Raw genomic sequence first — 18,163 nt, forward strand, 5'->3', positions numbered from 1 at the left:
AAGTGGCAAGGCAATTAAGCATGCAATTTAATTAATTCATGCAATATATAGATTGACTCATTGAATTACACTGCACATTATGAAATGTGTTAGAAGCTAAGAGGAACTAATCATCAAATCATAGAATACTTTTATGATTTCAAAAACTTAAGTAAAAATGAAATATTAATAAAAATGGTAGTTAAAAAGATAATATATTTGAACTAAATTATTAATTAGATACATTAATCTTTTAACTATCATTTTTGTTTATATTCTATTCCTGATGAAATATAACATACATGTGTGATGTGAAAAGACCAAAGTTTTAAAGAGAGATTGCAATTCGCAGCTATTGCAAAAAAATTGCAATCAAACATTGTTGATACAGTTGCAACTATAGTCACTAAAAAGATCCTTGACATTGTTGTCAAAATTTGTAGTTGTAGAAGATTTTTTCAAAATTTTGGCATGCATATCAAGGCTTAATAGTAGCCATAACATTAACGTTTATGAATTCTTTAAAAAAGATTTTAGATCACAAAATTTCATTAGTATTAAGGTTAATGAGGAACAACATGCAAAACGACAATTTAAAACCATGACATAAAGCCATGAACGTTTAATTAACACACAAAAAATCTTATTTTAGCAAAAGGAATTGAAAGAATGCATGCATGGAAAAAGAAGAAAATCTCTAAGAGATTTGGAATTGGAAACTTTCATCACCAAATAACTAATGCATTCACCCTGCTTTTCTCAAAGTCAAAGATAGTATTGGAAAAAAAATTATTGAAGGCAAAACTATATTCAAAACATCTAATACTAGGACTGGATATTGGTTTGGTTGGGGAAGGTTCGAGTCTAAAAACTACAACCGGCCAAAATAGCATGTGAGTGACAAAGACCCACTGCAGTCCACCCATGACACAAATTTGACGGGTCACAAGTAAAACGGTTAGGTTAATTCAGTTTAGAATAATTATTGAGCCATTTAAAATATCTAGCCCAATTGTGTGTGTGTTTTTTTTTTTTTTTTCTGTGATAGCCCATTTTTGAGACAGGTTTTTTTTTTTACCCATTTTGGAGGCCATTATAAGACCCATTTTATAAATTTTGAATTTTTGGTTCAATTTTACATATTTGTTATTTTTCTATTGTTGGCTCATTTGACAACATCTCTCAAATAAATTTCAGACTAAAGACCTTGGTAAACTCCGTTGTTTTTTGGGTATTGAAGTAGCCCAATCCAAGAATGACCTTGTAATTTCACAAAGAAAATATGTTATGGATATTCTTGAAGAAACATGCCTATTAAATGCCAAGTCAGTTGATACTCCTATAGATCCAAATGTCAAACTCCTACCCAATCAGGGGGAGCCTCTATCAAATTCAGGAAGATATAGGAGATTGATTGAAAAATTAAACTATCTCACAGTCACTCGTCCTGACATTTCCTTTGTTGTCAGTGTGGTAAGTCAATTCTTAAATTCTCCTTGCCAAGAACATATGGATGCTGTAATCCGGATTCTTAAATACATAAAAAGTGCACCTGGAAAAGGTCTCATTTATGAAGATAGAAGACATACTCAGATAATTGGCTACTCAGATGCCGATTGGGCAGGCTCACCCATAGATAGACGATCAACTTCCAGGTATTGTGTACTTATTAGAGGAAATTTAATATCTTAGAAGAGTAAGAAACAAAATGTTGTTGCAAGATCTAGCGCTGAGGCAGAATACAGGGCCATGACACTAGTAACATGTGAACTCATCTTGTTGAAACAGTTACTGAAAGAACTTCAATTTGAAGAGGCCATCACAATGACACTAATATGTGATAATCAAGCTGCATTGCACATTGTCTCGAATCCTGTTTTTCATGAGAGGACCAAGCATATTGAGATCGACTGCCATTTTGTTAGAGAAAAGATCGAATCGGGTGACATCATCACTAGCTTTGTCAATTCCAATGATCAGTTAACAAATGTGTTTACAAAGTCATTGCGAGGTCCTATAATTAGTTATATATGTAACAAGCTAGATGCATTTGATTTATATGCTCCAGCATGAGGGGGAGTGTTAAATATTATATTAGAATGTAAATAATTAGATTAGATGAGCTGTAAGTATTCTGGTCCGTTAGTATTACTGTAAATTAGGGTTGTTTAATACTCTTTGCCTATATAAAGAAATTTCGTTGTGTAGTTGAAACACACAGGTTATTCAATATATTCAATATGAAGTATGTAACAACATTTTCAACTTGGAAAGAACAATACAAGAAAAAGAAAAATACAATGAAACTAATAAAAAAAATTATAAGAAAAAAAAATACAAGTCGTAATCACTTCAGCTAAACAACAAAATTCATGTAGGCCGAGGTGCATAACTCTCGTCGAAATCTTCGGCCTACTTTGGGTTAACTTGAACATCTTCCGGTGTCTCCACGACACTCACTCCAATATAGAGTCAATAATTCCAGTCTTGGATCTTCAAATATCAAATGTGACCAACAAAACTTAACCATAATATGATGGAAACGCAAAGAGAATGAGAAATGTTTAATACCATATAGTAAAAAAATAAAGAAAATGACAATTGCTTTACTACTATATATGATAGAAGCACAAAGAGAAAATCAACAAATGACTAAAAAGAATGAAGTTGAATCTACAAATATTATACAATCAAGTTGAAAAAGAATGAAGAATCACAAATTTTAATTCAAAATTAAGAAGAAAAATAAAGAAAATTTGGAAAAAGAATACAACAGAATAATTATTACTGGTTTGTGCTATTAATGTAACTAACCTAATAACTTTCACTTAACCGTAACTAATTTTAACGATATAGTGCTATTAATGTAACTAACCTAACATGGAACGTGGCCCGATAGAGGATGGTCCAACCAATCTTATACCGACACGGATACCATACCATCCTAAAATATTGGTTATGCCGAACTCAACCCTTACAAAAACGACTTATAAGGAAAAAAATTCCTCCCACGTATAAACACATTTCTAGAACATATATCGTCCAATGTGAGACTCTTATGATCTAAACCTAGATTTGGATCCTCTCGTGTTATTCTCTTCTATTTTCTTTTATATGATGAGAGTGGAATGAAAGGCACACAAATCAATTATAGTACATCACAATCCCATCATGAATTATATAAAGCACGTCAAATTTTTGTATGCCGTTCAAATACTCGCATATCATTTGCCAATAATTAGTAATCAAAATTCATTTAATCCAAAGGTCTAAGAACCACCAAATACAAAAATTCACTAGCATTGAAGTTGGAGAAAAAAAAAGGAACCCCAAACCTAAAAATTAAAAGAAAAACGAAATTAATCTCATTAATCACAATCAATCAAACAATTGATAAAAATGAATAAAATCAAAATAATAATAAGACCTAACAAATTCAACCCCCTTTATCCCTCGGTCTAATAAGCCAAAAGGCCACAAATTTCACCCCAAAATTAAAAATCCTCACTTTAATCCACGATAAACGAAAATATAAATAACCCAAGATCGATTTCAACTCTTAAAAGGGAGGAAAATCTCGAAATTCGTAGAAAGAGGGGGCTAGCCTGAGTTAGAGTTAGAGGCCCAGTCCAATAAAAAAAGTTCCAAATCCAATAAACCCATTATTACTTGTTCTTCATTCTTACTCTCATTCACATGAAACCTAAAATTTTCATCTCATCTGTCTCACTCACCATTCTGCAATAAACAGCCACCTGTTTCAAAGCCACCACCTCCATCGTTGCTGCTTCGAAGCCGCAACCACCTCCATTTCTGCTTCGAAACCACCGTCACCACGTTCATCGTTTCTGCTTCGAAGCCACCACGTCCATCGTTTCTGTTTCGAAGCCACCACCACCGATTCCTCCGTCGATGTTGATTCCCTCTTTCTTTTTTCCTTTTTCTTCTCATCAACTATAATTGGTGAAAAGATGCTTAGCAAACGCACATAGGTATGATGTGAGTTCTTGTTTTTGTTTTTAATGATTTTAGTTAGGGTGTTAACACGTGATTGTACGCACAATAAGTTTGTTTTGTTAGATTTTTCATTTATCTTACAATCTGGGTTTGATTAAATAACCTCATTTTTTCATCCATGTTAAGGTAGTTAATCTACTGAGCTGAGCGTAACATTATGTCTGTGTTGTTAGGTGCCATCACTGTAAGCAAGAATAAAAATGTTAGGGTTTATTGTATAATGGGTCTTTTAGGGTTTTTGAATTTGGTTTTAATTTTATGATTTGTGATATTTTAAATCTTGTTAAAGTTTGTCTTTTATTTTGAGTTTCATTTCTGAAAATTTATTATATAATAGATCTTTTAGGGTTTAATTTAGTTTGGGTTTTTTTATTTAATATGGATCTAAATCGACTGATTTAAGGACACATATTAGATTACTTAATATGAATAATTTTATTTAGTATTACCATATAAATACTACCGAGTAAAATTGAAAATTTAAACCTCAAAGAAGCTTTACATTTTTATATTTAATTTACAATCAATACTTCATGTTATTTGATTTACTTTAACATTATTAACTAATTTAGTTTTTTATTAATATCAAAAAAAAAATTCTCTAAAGAAATTTTATTCCATTTTATTAGTGGATAACACCAATAAAATAAATATAAGAACTATATTTTATTTTCTTTTGTAATTATTTTTCATTTGTTACTCACCTGTTTTTATTGTGTTGTTGTCCTAAAAAAGGCATTTGGCTATTATTTCCAAGAAGTGGGAATAGGGTGTGTAGGGTTTATAAACAGACTCAACAGTGAAGCAAGATGCGAAATTCCATGGGAAAATTCTCCTCACTCTTAATTTCGAGAACAACAACGCGCTCTTTGCTTTCCACACCCCTTCCACACCGCTTCTGCACCACCACCACCCCCCTTTCCGATGCCGACGACACTGACTCAACATCTCTTTCTCCCTCACCCGAAATAACATTCTATGATCGACCTCTTGAGAACGGCCTCGACCCCGGCATTTATAGGGTATCAACCTTATTTCATTAATTAATTATTATTTATTATTATAACTGATTTTGAATTTGTGTGATTGTAGGCGATATTGGTAGGCAAAGCTGGACAAAAACCATTACAGAAGAAATTGAGAAGTGGTACGGTGGTTACCCTATTGTCAATAGGAACCGGAGGTATCCGCAACAATCGAAGACCACTGGATCACGAAAACCCTAGGGAATATGCTAATCGATGTGCGGTTCAGTGGCATAGGGTCTCAGTTTATCCTGAGAGATTGGGAAATCTTCTCATGAAACATGTTCTTCCTGGTTCAACTTTGTATGTTGAGGGAAATCTTGAGACTAAGGTCTTCTCTGATCCCATTACTGGCCTTGTTCGCCGAATTCGAGAAGTTGCTGTTCGTCGAAATGGTAGTTAACTCACTCTTCAACCCTTGCATTTAATATTCTTTATTTCATTTGCTCATACAGTAGATATTTTCATTAATTCCATTTTTTCTATGTAATTAAAAACATTGTTTTCATTAGTTCTTTCTTCTTATTAGCAATTGGTTTGCACTTGCATATATGCTTCTATCCTATATGCTAGTTACAACTTATCGTGTTTGTGGGGAGAATCGATAAGCCTAATGTTTTATCTTAAAGCAAGAATGCTCTAGCTGCTTTTGTTTTGTTTTAGTGTTTAGATACTTCTGTCAGACAGACCCTTGATATATTCTTTCATCAGCTTTTGTAATGATGTAATCATAAGGAGAATGTTTTGTTATGTCATGCCTTTGTGTTACTTTGATGCTTGCTTAATCGCAGCTCTATATATGTCCTATGAGTTGTTCGTATTGTTAAAAAAATACACAATTTTTCTTTCTAAATGTCTAAAGGAGGAGTCCCTTTAAATGTATGTACTAGAGACCCAAAAGCATTTTCTGATGAGTTGGAAGAGTTGCTATATATATTCTTAAATAATTGTGGATACAAGTGTTGTTACTTCTTACGGTTTCGAATTGTTTGGTGGACAATGTGGTTCATGCTCAACTCACTAAGAAATCAAGCTCGTTTTCTTGACTTAGTCTTTGCTTACTTTAAGACCCATGAAATATTAAAAGCTAAATTTGTAATTTGTTAGAGTGAATGTTGGCTGTTGCTAGTACTTTTTCTTAGCATCTAAGGCTGAAGTTTATTTGTAGCTTATGTTTAAAATAATATTTTGCATGACAAAAGATTGTTTGAGAATAAGATGTCTTTTGACTTAACTCAATATAACTTTCTGTGTTCCGTAGGTCGTGTTGTATTTTTAGGTCAGGGTGATGATGATGCTGATCAACATACACAACAAAATGACCTGAGAGCTGTTGGCTATTATTGAATTTTATGCTTCAAATGAGAATGTTGTTGACAATGGAGATCTTATTTTATTTTTTGGATTTTTGCCACAAACACTGGAATTGTTAGAGACATTTGCCATGTTGCGAACTCTTGATTAAGTGATCTTGCATTACAAATTTAAAGGGATTGCCATGCTGTATAATACACCATTCTGTTGCTTTAATTTATGATGGCAAACTTGCAACACGGTTTAACAAAAGGGCTTTTTTGCTCTAGGGCATCGATTCATTATGTTCCAAAGTCTCGTTAAATATCATGGTTATTTTATTGCCACTGGGATTGTTTTTGTCTCGAGCTTGCAAGAATATTGTTTTGAACATCCTCGTGTTTCGATTGTTAAATGTTTATTGATGCTATTACATGATCTTTTTGATGTATTTGGTGTAATGCATATGTGAGTTGGAGCTTCCAGAAGTTGCTTCTTGATATCTGTCGCATACCCTATCCATGTGGGGTGCAGAAATCTATCGTTGTCTCGTGAAAGTTCTTAAATTTTACAATATTGAAGAACAGAATCCTGTCATACTTTAAAAGAGGACTTGGATGGTCAGAAAATAGGACAATTCTGTTATATTCCCTGTGCTGGTCGTACTTTGAACTTGATAATAGATGATGGATTGAGATCCGCAAAACAAGTAATTTTGAAGATCCGAGAGTTTGTAATAGAGTTAAATGCCTCATAAGTAATTTCTCAGGATTTTATTCAAATATCAACAGCTTATCAAGAAGGTACTTGGAAACTTTCTCTCGATGTTAACAAGCATTGAACATAAGAATTGTCCAGAAAATAACGTGATAATTTTCTCAAATCAGTGTTTGAATTGCAATACCAATATTTTACAAGACAAAAGAATTGGAATGACTTCGTATGCCCAAAGTTTTTCATATCTAATTAATGCAGCGTGTGTGTTGATGTTGTTGTGAATTGTGATTGGAGCACTTCATTAAATTTTTGTTATGTATTAGAGTCATGTAGCATATGACAGCACCCTTGTATGTTAAGATAAAATTCAAATTCAAAATTAGAAGCAATGGATAATGTAAAACAATGTATATTTTTCATGATGCAGGCTGGTAAGTCAGTGGATGCGGTTATTCGTAAATATGAGGAGACACTAGGCAGTAGGATACTGTTGAGACCATCGGACAAAAGTGTGGTTAACATCATGCATCAATATCTTGAACCATTCTACAAGACCACGAACGACATCTGCACCAGCAAGGTTCCAACCGTTGGACTTGTCCTTTTCTTTATGGATCACATCTCAGAAACAATTGCGACATGCAGAGGATCACGTCCCAGCACAGAATGGATAAAAAGTGCTGCAGAAGAAACTATATCAATCAAGTTTGCAACTTAGCCTTTGTTGCTCAACACTTGTAATTTCTATGTTTTTTTTCTCATTTTTCAATTGAAATGTTAATCAACAATGGGCTACAAATTTAGCTTTTAATAGTTCATAGGTCTTAAGGTAAGCAGAGACTAAGTCAAGAAAAAGAGCTTGATTTCTTTGTGAGTTAAGCATGAACCACATTGCCCAACAAACAATTCCAAACCGCCAGAAGGAACAACACTTTATCCACAATTATTTAAGAATATATGTAGCAACTCTTCCAACTCATCAGACAATGCTTTTGGGTCTCTCGCACATACATTTAAAGGGACTCCTCCTTTAGATATTTAGACAGAAAAATTGTGTATTCTTTAACAATATGAACAATTCATAGGACATGTATGAAAGTTGCGATGAAGCAAGCAACCAAGTAACACAAGGCTTGATGTAACAAAACACTATCCTTATGATTACATCATTACAGAAGTTGAAGAAGGAATATAATAAGGGTATGTTTGACAGAAGAATCTAAACACAAAAACAACAAAAATAGCAACACCATTCTTGTTTTACGATAAAAAATTAGGCTTATCGATTCTCCCCACAAACACGTTAAGTTGTAACTAGTATATAGGATAGAAGTATAAGCAAGTGCAAACTAATTGCTAATAAGAAGAAAAAACTAATGAAAACAATGTTTTTAATTACATAGGAATAAATGGAATTAATGAAAATATCTACTGTATGAGCAAATGAAATAAAGAATATTAAATGCAAGGGTTGAAGAGTGAGTTAACTACCATTTCGACGAACAGCAACTTCTCGAATTCGGCGAACAAGGCCAGTAATGGGATCAGAGAAGACCTTAGTCTCAAGGTTACCCTCAACATACAAAGTTGAACCAGGAATAACGTGTTTCATGAGAAGATTTCCCAATCTCTCAGGATAAACGGTAACCCTATGCCACTGAACGACACATTGAGTAGCATATTAAAGAATTTGGTAACGTTACGGTATATGAACGAAATAGATGGACGCGACGATGAAACAAAATACGCAACATGTTAAAGAATTTGCTTGTGTATTGTCGGATCTGCTGCGGCACACAGACCACTGACGGTTGGCGATGCGTGATGCAGCCCGACGAGGGAGGATAAATTTCATCTGACAGACGATGACTATCAATTCTTATTCTAAGAAGAAAAAAAAACTATTTATTGATCTAGTTTTTTTGTGATGGTTTTCTGAGTTATTTGATAAAGTCATAATATGAATTTTGTGTTATGTTACAAACGGGTGAAGTTTGTTTTATTTGGTGGTTGGTTTATAAGCATCAGTTATTTATGTTTTTTTAGTATGTGTGTTGTAAACAATTTTAGAAACAGGGACAATAGCTTAAGAAAAATGAAACTTTAAGATGTGAGTTTATTTTACAGAGAAACTAAAACTGCGATTTTTTTATTTAAAAATGGATTCAATAGAAAGATACTAATAAGAAGAAAATTAGAGAATGATAAGAAAATGATACCATGGAGCTGAATTGGTTTTGCTAAACTGATTTTATCAAGTTTAAATTCTCTATTCCTCCCTGTTTTTGCCTATTATTCTCTCTCACCTTTTTTACTCAACCGTGTTCTCTCCCTCTTTTTCTCCTTTTTTCTTCTCTTGGTGGTGATTATTTAGACTTTTTAGGTGTTGGTTACAAAAGACAAGGAAATAATTGTGAATTGATAACCATTATACTGATTTTTATTACTAGTGATTCATTTCTTTTTGGTTTCTTTTCATTCAATTGATCGTTATTAAACTGATTTTTGTTACCATCAATCCATTTTTTTTCGGTTCATTTTGATTCAATTATATACGTTTTTTTATTTTTTTTATTTTTTATTTTTTAATGTCTTACAAAGGAGTAAAATGTCTAAACAAGAATCAGAAGAAAACAGAGGCAACTAGGAACCATAAACCTTAATTTTTGCATAGGTCGCCTTTTCAAGTTTACAACCTAGCGGGTATTCATTGTTATTTTTTGTACCATAATTTTTACCTGGGTTGCCCTTTCAGGTTTTCAACCTCGCTGGTAGTTATAATTATTTTTTGTACCATAATTTTGTCTAGGTCGCCCTTTTAAGTTTTCAACCTATCAGTTATTCATTATTATTTTTTGTACTTAATTTTTAACTAGGTTTCTCTTTCAGGTTTTCAACCTAGCGGGTATTTATTATTTTTTTTTTTTGTACCTTAATTTTTGTCTAGTTCACCCTATTAAGTTTTCAACCTAGAGGATATTTATTATTATTTTTGGTACTCTAGTATTTGCCTAAGTTGCCTTTTCAGGTTTTTAACCTAGCATACATTTTATTTAAGTATGATACTTCTTTACAACATCTAAGTTTACAAGGAGAACTAAATATTTTCTGTCCATATTCGTGAGGATCATAGCCCCACTTGAGAAAGTTTTCTTCACGACATATGGGACTTCCTCATAGTTAGGGTCCATTTTCCACAATAATTCTTTTGAATGGGTGAGATATTTTTTAGCACCAAGTCTCCTTCCCAAAATTCTCGAGGACGTATTTTCTTCTCTTACGCTCTTTTTCAGTTCTTTCTGGTATAATTGTCCATGGCATAAGGCGGCCAACATTTTTTCTTCAATTAAATTCAATTGATAGAAACTGGTTTGCATCCATTCCGACTCGTCTAGTTTGGCTTCCATTGATACTTTTAGCGAAGGTAAAAAGGGGTTGCCCCAGTTGAAGTGCGCATAGAAGTACAATACATGTGTAGTAAAATCGACAACATCTCATGTCATTGATTTTTGGTTTGTACAAGGATGAGTTGTGGTGTTTAATTTCTAGACATGTCATGTTTCTTCATATGGATCCCATAAGCGCTACCATAGACATCTTGTAGAATTTATTTCCCCTCATTGACACCGATATATCTCAGGAGTAGCATACCATGATTCCTTTTATACAAAATGTTTTTGTTCAAGAAAAGCTCGCAGTTAACCGTCTTTGAGTCATTTTCTCATTCTCTGATATTCCAGGAGGATATTCTCTATTTATAAGATATTGTTCGATATCGTGATATCAAGATTTCCCATCGGTTTCCTCTTCTATTACATGACAGTAGGCATGATGATCCCTATTGTCCATTTTAATGGAAGTGGTTTCATAGTTTCGACTTATTTGGAACATTAAGGATAAAGTAACCAAAGCAACAACCAATTGATCGTTTTCTCTAGGGACACGGTCAAGGGTGATTTTGTCAAATTGTGAAGACAATTTCTTCATGTAGGTAAAATAAGGTATTAACTTCTTTTCTCGTGTTTCCCATTCTTAGTTAAGCTGATTAATGACTTTTGCTTTTGATTCCAAAGCAACCAAAATTCCCATGGCACAAGCTTCACATTCTGCCATATGATGACTCTTCATCATATGCATATTTTCTCACTGTTTTAGTCTTATTTATCTTCAATCATTAGTTAAATTAAGGAGTTATTTGAAATATTTTGTTAATTTTATTTCTTTGATTTAATAAAATATTTATGTCCTTATTTCCTTGATTAAGTAGAGATTTTTTGGAGTTTTGCGTTGCTACTTTGTTTTAGTGCAGTGCTGAATTTTGGTGAGAAATCAACATGACATATGTGAAGTATTTCAGCCACATATGGAGTTGTAGATGTCCAATTGGAGTCACATCAAGTGTAACCGAAAGCTAAGATTCATATCTACAATTTTCATGAAGACACCAGAACCAAATTCAGACTCTAAAGAAGCGCAAAATCCAGTATATGTTAGACAACAGATGTTGTGTGCCTAAAGCACGCCAGCTGCGCCTGAGGCGCATTTCCAGCCTTTCAGCACTGTCCAGACGCGTCTGAGGCGCGTTTTCTGCACCTAGGGCGAGCGACGCGCATCAACATTCATGAAAACACAATTTTTTCACTGTTTTAGGGATCTTTTTTACTCTTGGGAAGTTGGGAGACTTGAGCCCTAACATAGAAACTCAAAGACGACCGTTTCTAACATCATTGAACCAGTTTTATCAAGAATCATTCATGAATCCTTCTTGTAATTCTTCTCTAATCTCTATCTTTTTTATCTCTGTCATGAGTAACTAAACCCTATTTGTTAGGGATGAGTGTAACAAGATCAAACCCTTATTTTTATGATTTGATTTCTAGTTATATGAATGAGTTTATTGAATTATTATTTTCATCTTTGTGCTTAATGCTTTTTATTGTTTGATCAACATTAAAATGTTCTACGATTTGTATTTTGAAACGGAAGTGGACTTTACGAATTGTTGAGATGAGAAATTCATGAATTTGTTGTCTAAACATAGATGCAGGTCATGAAACCAATTAAATTAGTTGCAAAGCAATAATTTACAAGAGAATTTCTATACGGTAATGCTTAATTCTAATCTTAAATCTACTAAGGAATTATGGGTTACTTTGGAATTAAAGGTTCTGTCACAAAGACATTAGGGCAAGAATAATAAAGAGAATTCGGTAATAATTCAATAAAGGAATTCAATAACTAGGATCAAATTAGACACCAAGGTTGGATTCGAAGTGAAACTCCTCCCTGACATTTTTCTCATTATAAAGGATCAGTTTTATTACTGTTGTTAATTTTAAATATTATTTCAATCAATTCAAAAACTTTTTGTTCAATTTAGTAATTAAATATAATTCAATAGTAAAATGCAATCCTTGAGTTTGACACTGGGTACTGAAGTAACAATGTCGATTTACAAGAAAGGGGGGTTTGAATTGTAAATGTGCCTTTTAAAAAATTCCTGTTAAAACTTAAGAAAATAACTCAAGAATGATCTTGGTTATGAAAACAGAAAACGGAGAACGTTCTTGGTTTATGTTATAAAACAGAGAACGTTCTTAGATTAGCATGAAATCAGTTTCTATTTTATCTTAATTGATCAATGCAGTATAATAAAGAAAGAGATAGGAAAGAGAATACCACACAAAGATTTATCCTGGTTCACCCAACGTGGGTTACGTCCAGTCATCACACTGTGAGATTTTCCACTAAGTGTTTAAAACGAAGAGCCTTCTTAATCTTACAACACCTAGAATAGATCAACCTTGATCTATTTCCACCTTAATTACTTTCCACTCAGAAAGCAATTACAACACCTATCTAACCTTGATAGGAAGCAATCTTAAACAAACTATAAAGAAACTCTTATAGTTTGAGTTTTTACAAATGATTGAATTTGACAGAATCTGATATTGCTCAACTCTTGTTTGAGAATAGATTCTTTACAGAGTATCTAATGACAATTTCGCAGCTGATATGTGAATGTGCAGCAGTGGCTGTTTCGCAAATTGCTGAAAATGATGTTGCCTCTGTTTTTGCAGAATTTCAAACTTAAGTGTGATTGTATATTGTTGATTACTTAGCACTTGAATTTCTTACTGAGAACTGGGATAATGGCCTTCTATTTATAGACTGTAGATGTACTTGAATGAAGGTACAAGAGCTGTTAGAGAGACTTTGCTTTTTTGACTGAAACATTATTTTTAGAATAAAAATAATACTTCTTTGAAATAGCTTTTTGACTTTTAAGGTTTAGCATTTAAAGCATCTATGTCATTTCTTTGACATGTCTTCATTGATTACATTATCTGTCTTGAGTCTTGAGTGTAGCTAGAGGAGGTTGGAAAAGATTTGAAGCGAATTGCAGACTGAAACAGAGAGGATGCAAGGCTGCTGTTGATGTGCAGAAAAACGGAGAACGTTCTTGGTTTTTGAGTGAACGTTCTTGAGCTTAAATAATCATTCTGGAGCTCCTGTTTTGATCAACCTGGATTTCCTTTGTAATTTCCTTGTTATATGTCAAGGTTGATTGAGCTTTCTTGACATTTGAATTTTTGGAGTTCTTAAGCCGTCGTGACTTTTATCCATCTTTGAACCCTTTTAATTTTGAGATCAAATAGCCTTTTTGAGCTTGGATGAATCCTACTTGTTCCTTTCCATGTACTGATTAGATATGAACAAATTTTCAGGACAGATTCTTTGTTAACGATGTAGATAAACTTTGAACAACATGGTGTGATGAACTTTTTTGAGGCTGTAGCTCTTTCTCTGTTTTAGTGTTCTTGTTGTTGTTTTCTTTGCTTTGCTTGATTCTGTTCTTAATTAAATTCACTCAAAAGCACAAGTTAAATTAACATAACATTTAGAATCATAATTAACATTCTTAATTAACTTTTTGTTTGTTTTCATCAAAACATTAAATTGAGATTTTGTCTCAACAGGTACTACCGTTTTATTATTACTTGCAACAATTCAGTATACTTGCTGAAACGTTATCAAGTTTTTGGCGCCGTTGCCGGGGATTGCCATATCACTATTGAATTTAATTTATTTACTTAACTGAATTTTTTTGCTCTGCAATAAAATTTTTGATTTTATTTTTGATTTTTTGATAAAAAAATTCTTTTATTTTCTATTTTTATTTGTTGAGCTTACTAATGTTATGTCTAGTGGTTTGTCTCTTCTTTGTTTGACATAATTATTCGCTGTAAAGCATGGAAGATTATAATGATGATATTCTACTACAATTATATGAAGAGTGTGATACTTGTCTTATATTTGGTATATGTCGCATGATTGAGGGGTAAATCTTGAGTTATAGATTTTTAAGTTATCACCCTCATATCCCTCCAATGCAGCATCTTAGGTGTGACTTTTGCGGAGAAGCACATAAGAATGGACATTGTTCAGATGACCTTGATGAACTAATAGAATATGAATATTTTTTTCTCAAAGTTATAGAAAACGACGAGTGTTATATTAAAAAGATCAATTGGGAACAAACTCTACCTCCTAAAATTCTATCCAAAGAATCAGATGACAAAGACTTTCATTCCTAAACGAGTCATGAAGGGTATAACGAACATACCCTGTCTCCACATTGGGTCAAGAACTGGGTCAACATTACAGACGTTTTGGTTGAATTCATGAAGAATAACATGGTTTCAATTGAAAGATTTGAAAGTCAATGTGAGAGGTTATTTGGGCAAGTGGTTAAGTTTGAGATGATGGAGGAGAAGTTGAAGATTGAAGATAATTTCATTGTTGTGGTAGAAGAAGTTAAGCAAGAGGAAAAAACGAACGAGGAAAAGAAAAAAATAAGAGATTTATAAAGTTCGAGATTCAATCTATGCCTTGTTCATCAATGTCCAATTGAGAAGGACATGGAAACAACATCTTTTATTTCTTAAGTTCATGGAATTTCTACCAAACAAAAAGAAAAAGAAGGATGATGTGTTCTTCCTGTCATATATGCCACCTTGACAATAGTTGAGGCGTCAAGCTAATAAATTTAAAGAAGCTCTTCATGAGAGGAAACCCACAGGTAGAGGTAACTTTTATTTTTTGCAATCTTATTTTTTTTATTTGAATTTGTCTCTTTCTAATTGTGTGTAAACGTGCACTATGATGAAGAATTATTAACAACTTGCATTTGATCTTAAGTTTTATGTTTGGGATTTTGAAATTTAAACTCTATTTCTTTGCTCATATCATTGCTCAATTCGATAAGTTTCACTAATTCATGCAATGTTGATTACTCCTTGGTTGTCGAAGTCTCACTCGCAGTTTTTTTAAAAATAAAAATAAAAAAAGAAACTAAATAAATTTTGTAGTGGCATGTTTGACATTATTTTGATTGTTCATACTCTCTCTTATTATCCTAGTTGTGAGCTATTGAGCCTAAACACTTAAATTATTTGTTGTGTGATTATCCAGACATGTGTTATCCCTCTAGAACTTGCACTAATTCTGACTTGCATCACTTGTAATTTATGCATACATTGAGACAATTTTGTTTGGCCGTTTGAGCATTTCTAACTACCCTATGAAAATTTTACCCTTTGCTAGCCCCTTTGAGCCTTGCCCTTTTATTTTGGTTACTAGGCACTTTACAAGCCAAATATTTGACTTTAATTAAATCACCTTACTTGGAGTTAGGTAGAAAAAAAAATTTATTTTCTCGATAAAGTTCTAAGTTTTGGGTTGCTCATGGGATATCAACCTTTTAAATTTGGGTTCATGATTCTAACAAAAAGAAAAAGAAGAAAAAAAAAGAAAAAAAATTCACTTTTTGTATTTTGGTAAATAATATCTTCTTGGTTCTTTTGTCATTGTTTGAGAATCTCCACAATGAAAAGGTGAAGAAAAATAAAAAAAGTGGTAGAATAATCTGGAAATGTATGCCTAACTCCAAGTAGTAAAGCCTACTATCCCAAAATGTCATACATTTACCTAAGCCCCATTACAACCTGAAAGTCCTCGAAAAATGTATGTGTTTATTGCATTGTGATTGCCAACTAGAATTTTTTCAAGCCTATGGTACCGTGATGCATGTTCTAGGATTTGAGTGATAAATTCATAACCCTTTCTAAATACTTGAGATAAATTTTGGTGAGATTGTGTGAAGAGAGAGTTGAACTTGATGAATGAACGCTAAAATGTACAAATTGTATTTTTTTTTTTTGTAAGCAACCATGGAACATAATGAATGTTTTGTAGTAGCTGGAACTTTAAAAATTGAGTTTGATTTGATTTGAGAAATTGAATTTAAGTTTGCTTTAACTGTACAAAATCTGAAATTAATTGTTGCTTGGGGACAATCAATAGATTAAGTTTGGGGTTATGATGACTCTTCATCATATGCATATTTTCCCACTGTTTTAGTCTTATTTATCTTCAATCATTAGTTAAATTAAGGATTTATTTGATATATTTTGTTAATTTTATTTCTTTGATTTAATAAAATGTTTATGTTCTTATTTCCTTGATTAAGTAGAGATTTTTTGGAGTTTTGCATTGTTACTTTGTTTTAGTGCAGTGCTGAATTTTGGTGAGAAATCAACATGACATATGTGGAGTATTTCAACCATATCTGGAGTTGTAGATGTCCAATTGGAGTCATACCAAGTGTAACCGAAAGCTAAGATCCATATCTACAACTTTGATGAAGACACCAGAACCACATTCAAACTCTAAAAAGGCGCAAAAGGCAGTATACGTCAGACAACATATGTTATGCGCCTGAAGCGCGCGCCAGCTGCGCGTGAGGCGCGTTTTCTGCGCCTGGGGCGCGCGACGCGCATCAGCATTCATAAACCCTAGCATAGAAACAGGAATGAAGGAGCAGTTTTATCAAGAATTATTTATGAATCCTTCTTGTAATTCTTCTCTAATCTCTATCTTTTTTATCTCTGTCATGAGTAACTAAACCCTATTTGTTAGGGATGAGTGTAACAAGATGAAACCCTTATTTTTATGATTTGATTTCTAGTTATATGAATGAGTTTATTGAATTATTTTTCTCATCTTTGTACTTAATGTTTTTTATTGCTTGATCAACATTAAAATGTTCTACGATTTTTATTTTGAAATGGAAGTGGACTTTACGAATGCTTGAGATGGGAAATTCATGAATTTGTAGTCTAAACATAGATGTAGGTCATGAAACCAATTAAATTAGTTGCAAAACAATAATTTACAAGAGAATTTCTATACGGTAACGCTTAATTCTAATCTTAAATCTACTAAGGAATTAGGGGTTACTTTGGAATTAAAGGTTCTGTCACTAAGACATTAGGGCAAGAATAATAAAGAGAATTCGGTAATAATTCAATAAAGGAATTCAATAACTAGAATCAAATTAAACACCAAGGTTGAATTCGAAGTGAAACTCATCCCTAACATTTTTCTCATTATAAAGGATCAATTTTATTACTATTGTTAATTTTAAATATTATTTCAATCAATTCAAAAACTTTTTGTTCAATTTAGTAATTAAATATAATTCAATAGTAAAACGCAATCCTTGAGTTCGACACTCAGTACTACCGTTTTATTATTACTTGCAACGATTCAATACACTTGCTGAAACACTATCACCATATTACTGATATAATCAAAACACAAGTGCGTTGTGATAGGCATAAACTGTTTTTTGGGAGATATTAACACAACCCCAATCCCATGCCCCATTTCGTTTGAGTCCCGTCAAACAATAGGGTACCTTTTCCATTATCACACTCTTGAAACAAAACCATGATGCTTTCATATGAGAATTCACGTTGCATTGATTGATAATCATCCATATGTTAGGTAGCCAAATAACCTTCCAAGGCACTCCCTTTGAAGGCTTTATGAGTAACATAGGTAATATCATATTCTGATGACATCACCTGCCATCGAGCAATTCGCCATGTGAGAGTTGGTTGGATCCATATTGGATATCAAGCAAGTTTTATGGCAAAACATGTATTGCCTCTAGCGATGGGCCGTTCAGGCTAAGGCACAACAAGTTCGTTCTAACATTGTATATATCGTTTCAACATCTATAATTTTTTTACTCAAATACCGAATTATGCCCCTTCATTCCTGTT

General features: G+C 32.9%; 1 protein-coding gene across 1 annotated transcript; it reads left to right on the forward strand.

Annotated features, from left to right (window-relative positions):
• Nucleotides 1-3,542: 3,542 nt before the first annotated feature.
• On the forward strand, nucleotides 3,543-6,661 carry LOC101514787 (single-stranded DNA-binding protein, mitochondrial). The gene is made up of 4 exons (XM_004497761.4): nucleotides 3,543-3,971; nucleotides 4,732-5,018; nucleotides 5,089-5,416; nucleotides 6,283-6,661. Exons 2-4 carry the CDS (start codon nucleotides 4,806-4,808, stop codon nucleotides 6,366-6,368), a joined length of 627 nt encoding a protein of 208 aa, XP_004497818.1. The 5' UTR covers nucleotides 3,543-3,971; nucleotides 4,732-4,805; the 3' UTR covers nucleotides 6,369-6,661.
• Nucleotides 6,662-18,163: the final 11,502 nt, after the last annotated feature.

The sequence above is a fragment of the Cicer arietinum genome, chromosome 4 (assembly GCF_000331145.2).
Source record: "Cicer arietinum cultivar CDC Frontier isolate Library 1 chromosome 4, Cicar.CDCFrontier_v2.0, whole genome shotgun sequence".
Lineage (NCBI taxonomy): Eukaryota > Viridiplantae > Streptophyta > Magnoliopsida > Fabales > Fabaceae > Cicer > Cicer arietinum.

Bases quoted from the DNA above. Each gene is read 5' to 3' on its own strand.
- LOC101514787 (XM_004497761.4), top strand. From the start codon at position 4,806: ATGCGAAATTCCATGGGAAAATTCTCCTCACTCTTAATTTCGAGAACA. The intron at 5,019-5,088 runs GTATCAACCTTA...GTGTGATTGTAG, and splicing joins TCGACCCCGGCATTTATAGG to GCGATATTGGTAGGCAAAGC. The intron at 5,417-6,282 runs GTAGTTAACTCA...TGTGTTCCGTAG, and splicing joins AGTTGCTGTTCGTCGAAATG to GTCGTGTTGTATTTTTAGGT.